The 5,259-nt window shown below is 41.3% G+C and overlaps 1 protein-coding gene across 2 annotated transcripts in view; it reads left to right on the top strand.

Moving 5' to 3' along the window:
* The window catches only part of GALNT11 (polypeptide N-acetylgalactosaminyltransferase 11), a 72,054-nt gene extending 67,149 nt beyond the window's left edge, over positions 1-4,905 (top strand). For both annotated transcript variants that reach the window (XM_012806511.2, XM_023514458.1), the window contains 3 exons: positions 2,548-2,652; positions 3,574-3,711; positions 4,174-4,905. In XM_012806511.2, coding sequence (XP_012661965.1) covers positions 2,548-2,652; positions 3,574-3,711; positions 4,174-4,305 — 375 coding nt within the window. In that variant the 3' untranslated portion in view covers positions 4,306-4,905. The remainder of the gene's footprint in view (positions 1-2,547; positions 2,653-3,573; positions 3,712-4,173) is intronic.
* Positions 4,906-5,259: the final 354 nt, after the last annotated feature.

Genomic DNA, 5,259 nt, shown 5'->3' with positions numbered 1-5,259 from the left:
CTCAGCTTAGCAGTGATGTTGGGAGAGCTTCACTTGTTTCCATCTACACAGATTTTGCTGTCTTGATTTTTGTGTATCTCAGAGTTTTTTTTTTTGTCTCACTTTGTTGCCCTCGGTAGAGTGCCATGGCGGCACACAGCTAACAGCAACCTCCCAACTCCTGGGCTGGGGCAATTCTCTTGCCTCAGCCTCCCAGGTAGCTGGGACTACAGGCACCCGCCACAACGCCCGGCTATTTTTTTGTTGCAGTTTGGCCGGGGCTGGGTTTGAATCCACGACCCTCAGTATATGGGGCTGGCACCCTACTCACTGAGCCATAGGCACTGCCCTCAGAATTTTTGTTATGACCCATGTACAGATGAATAAAGACAATACAAGTAAATCTAAAATTCATTTGGCAGAGACCAGCTCAGAGAGGAAAGCAAACGGAGAAATTGGGGCAGCTATTCACTAGAACCAACTTCCAAAAGGGGAGACGGGGTTATAGGGGGTCACAGTGCTGGTGTGAAGTGAAATTTCACACCCAGGGTTCCTGGCAGTTGTTTGAATTCAGCAGAAAGCACATTTATCAACCACATTGTTTCTTATACCGTTTTTTTCACAGTTGTTATAATCACACTTAACACATTAACTGCCACATGAGTCATGAACTGTTTTCAAATCACCTTTTACATTACTAATTTTCAGGTTTTAATATTACTGTATTATTTATTTTATTCATTTATTTATTAGAGATAAGAGCCTCACTTTGTTGCCCTCGGTGGAGTGCTGTGGTGTCACAGCTCACAGCAATCTCCAACTCCTGGGCTTAGGCAATTCTCTGGCCTCAGCCTCCTGAATAGCTGGGACTGCAGGTGCCCACCACAATGCCCCCCTATTTTTTGTTGCAGTTTGGCCAGGGCTGGGTTGGAACCCACCACCCTCAGTATATGGGGCCGGCGCCCTACTCACTGAGCCACAGGTGCCGCCCCTATTAGTTCATTTATTTTTTTGGCAGCAGTCTCAGTCTTTCACCCTGGGTAAAAAGTCTTTTCACCATGGCATCACAGGTCACAGCAACCTCAAACTCTTAGGCTCAGGTGATCCTCTTGCCTCAGGCTCCTGAGTAGCTGGGACTACAGGTGCTCACTGTAACACTCATTCAATTTTTTTCTATTTTTTTTTAATAGAGAAGGCTCTTGTTCTTGCTCAGGCTGTTGAATTACTTAGCTCAAGCAATCCACCCGCTTTGGCCTCCCAGAGTGTTAGGATTACAGGTGTAAGCCCCCACACCCAGCCTACATTACTTGTTTATTGATGTATGTTTTAAGAATTATTCTGTTTTGGAAGTTACTGTTTTTCGTAATAAATACCATGACCCTAAAGAAACATTTTCCTTTTTTGTGTGTGGCAGTCACTGTGTTAGTCCTTATTTCTAGTGGTTTTAGTGAATAGCCATCTTTTTAAAGGTGATTATCATAAAAAGTGACCAACATCTGGTTTCCCAGTGTTTCAGTGTGGAACCACATGCAAAAAGTTACACAAATATTTTTGCTAAATAACTCTGTAAATATATTCCTTAACTGTATAAATTTAAGATTAAAAAATGTGGTACATAAGATGTGGCATGGTGGTTACCACGCCAACCACATACACCAAGGGTGGTGGGTTCAAACCCGGCCCAGGCCCGCTAAAAACAACCATGACAACAGCAACAAAAAATCACCAGGCATTGTGGCGGGCGCCTGTAGTCCCACCTACTTGGGAGACTGAGGCAAGAGAATGCTTAAGCCCAAGAGTTTGAGGTTGCTGTGAGCTATGACGCCACAGTACTCTACCAAGGGCGATAAAGTGAGACTATGTCTCAAAAAAAAAAAAAAAAGCCATTTGGTAGAATTGGCTTCCTGATGGTTAAGGGGAGACACTATTAGTGCTGCCCAGTTTCTCTTTTGTGTTTGAAGAAGGCACCTCCCATTTCCCTGTGTCACTGATCTCCAGTGGCTGAGAGCAGCCTGCAGCTCCTCCCTTCCTTGTAAGGTGAACAACCATCTTCGAGGTGTCCATCACTTGACGTTTCTTCTCTTGAGGAGAGATATTCATGGGTGCCCCTGTCGTCGCAATCCTTCACCATTTTTACTTCTTGCTATTTACCTCACCTGTGGAATTCTTGGGATATTTATCATCTGTATTTATCTCCAATTTAGTAATGTATTACATTTAGTTATGTGCTATCTTTTTATACATACTGTTCTTATTTCCTTGATTTAAGCTTCTTTAGGGCAGGAATGATATTTTAATTTCCTTCATCTCCTGTAGTAGATTAGTAAACTTGTATATTTAGCTAGAATTTCTACCTGGCACTGCCTGCATATGTTGTTAAAATTATTAATAACTATCCATATTTGTCTTAATGCTTCCATGTGAATAAAAAATTTGTATCTTTTTATGACTGTTGGGGTTCATATGACTAGAATAATACCACGTTTCATCTGACCCTGCCGACATTCCGAGGCGTCTCTGACATAGCCTCTCTGCGTGTGGAGTTGTTAAGAGCTCTCTCTATTACAGCTCTATCACCTCCAGACCAACAAGTGTCTGGTGGCCCAAGGGCGCCCAAGTCAGAAGGGAGGCCTGGTGGTGCTTAAGGCCTGTGACTACGGTGACCCAAATCAGGTGAGTGAGACCTCTGTGCCCACAGCTAGCCCTGGGAATGTGGCTGCAGAGAAGAGAGCAGATGCCACTGCAGTCATCTGGAGGGTGTGAGAAGTTTGCTACTCTGCTTCCTAAATTATGTTTTAAGTTGGGAATGACCTTAACATAGTCTCAGACAACTACTTTTGTCTCCTTTCTGTTTTTCCTACCTCTTCTCATCATTTGTCACAGGAGCATTTCAGTTGCCTGGAACATTACTTGTATACTGGGCAATATTATATGGAATGTACAGGGTACATGAATTCAATGGCAAAGTTATTTACCTAACTTCATTTCAGCTTATGTGTGTCTTCAATTATGTTAAATGGCCCTAAAAATAAGCAGATAACTTTTTCAATTTGGAACTGTACTTTTAAACTGATTTGCATCTGATAAAGTAGCATAACCTATCAGCGATCTAGTAAGAATCTAGTCTGCACAAGTGTCCTAAGTGATGACCATTTTAGTGGTGGGTTGGTGTCACTCAAGAAAAGGGGAAAAAAGAAAACGAACCACTTGGGCTTTTTGGTGAATAGTTTATTGTGAAATTTTATAGAGCATGTTTAATTCATATAGACTGTCTAAGGTGGCTTACTGGAAACATGGTTTAAAAGGAACCTTTGTTCCTTTTCTGGGTAGAAAAGGTGGCAGTGTTGTGGACACTGAAGTATTCTAATTGTGGTGACGTTTTAGTGTATAGATCCCAGTGGATGAGAGCTGAAATTTGTTTTAGGAAGTGGGGTGTTGGGGTTATACTGCGTCTACATATACTGGTCTGTTTCTGCTGTGAGACCATACAGAATGAATTTGTTTCTCTTCTACAAATATGTGAAGTGTTACTCAGTCCTGAATTTCAGTATCTAAAGCAAAACTTGGACTTCTAATCTTTTTTTTTTTCTTAAGATCTGGATTTATAATGAAGAGCATGAATTGGTTTTAAATAACCTTCTGTGTCTGGATATGTCAGAAACTCGCTCATCAGACCCACCGCGACTCATGAAATGCCACGGGTCAGGAGGATCCCAGCAGTGGACCTTTGGGGTGAGGACAAGGCCATGATGAGGGAATGTGGTGGGAGGACATTCTGCCGTAGGTGTGGTCGGGATATATTTCAAGATCCCTGTGAGATGCACGCAGAAAGCTGCAGATACCTGTGGTACTGAACCCTGTGTCTGTATGTTCCTATACAAGCATACTTATGCTAGTTTAATTTATAAATGAGATACAATAAGAGATTAATGCCAATTATAATAATTATAACAGTATATTATGATAAAAGTTACTTGAATGTGGTCTCTCCCAGAGTATCTTAGTGTACTGTACTGGAATAAGCCTCAGAAAACCAATCTTTGGGAGACGACTGTGTCCCATAATTAATTTTAATTGTCATTTTTAAATGCTCCCCATCTCTTCTGGATATCTGTCTCTGCCATATTTGCCAGTATGTTTTTAAAGTAAAAGCAAATAACTGGTGTTATTATTTTCTTGCTACCTTTTTTCCAGAAAAATAATCGGCTATATCAGGTGTCAGTTGGGCAATGTCTGAGAGCTGTGGATCCCCTGGGTCAGAGAGGTGCTGTTGCTATGGCGATCTGTGATGGTTCCTCCTCACAGCAGTGGCGGCTGGAAGGTTAAGGTGGGCGCTGTGGCTGTAGTGCTAGTTCATTAGGCTTTGTTTCCTCTGTAAGGTCTGGTGCTTTTCAAGGAAAGCTCTGGTTGAGTAGAGCCATCTTGAAGAGGATGACCATTTCTCTGTCCTCCTAGTCTTGGGCAGCAGAGGTGACACAGCAGATCTGAGCGAGGTGGGAGCACTGAGTGACTGAGGGAAGAGTGGGTTTCACCAAGACATTAAGATGTTTTCTGAGCTGCTATTTACAGAATTTGGTTATAGAGGGAGACCAGAACATACTTTTAACTCTGAAGACCTGGGTTTGTTTAGGACAAAACCCAGGACATGGACATTTCTATTCAGATTTATTTATGCCTCTTTGTAAATGTCCTTTAATGCTGGAATGGGTTTGTCTGATCAGGAACTTGTGATTTCCTTTCTTAGAAGACTTCATAGGAGACAATTTTTTTTTTTTTTTGTAAAAACTTCTATTGTCATTTGTTTAATATGTCCTAAATAGCTAATTTAAAAAACTGATTGAAGCCACATTATTTTTAGGTTCAGAGGGCATCATTTATAAAATAATATTTAAGAGGCAGTTAACTATTATAAATTATTTTGATGAATTATGGTCATATGTACATTGAAAATAAAGGATTCTTTTGATTAACTAGGATCTTTTGTCTTGTATGGGGGCCTCTGATCTGAGTTACTCTGTGTGCGTGATAGGGAATACTCCTGAATTCAACTGATGAGTCCCTAAGCGGAGGCCCCTCCCTTTACAGAAGCATCACAGTGTCTCAGCTTTAAGCTATGTGAATGTAGACACTTGCCATCAGGGAGAGCTGTTAAATTGGCAGTTGGGTATGGAGGTCAGAATCTTAGAAGATTTAGCTCAATTAGAGATAATAGATTTGGGACTCCCCTGTATATACTGTAAATTCCAAAATACAAGATGAATTTTCTCCCCAAATTACATA

The sequence above is a fragment of the Otolemur garnettii genome, unplaced genomic scaffold (assembly GCF_000181295.1).
Source record: "Otolemur garnettii isolate 467f Iridium unplaced genomic scaffold, OtoGar3 scaffold00053, whole genome shotgun sequence".
NCBI lineage: Eukaryota > Metazoa > Chordata > Mammalia > Primates > Galagidae > Otolemur > Otolemur garnettii.
The sequence above is the reverse complement of the archived record's forward strand: the minus strand, read 5'-3'. Positions and strand labels throughout refer to the sequence as shown.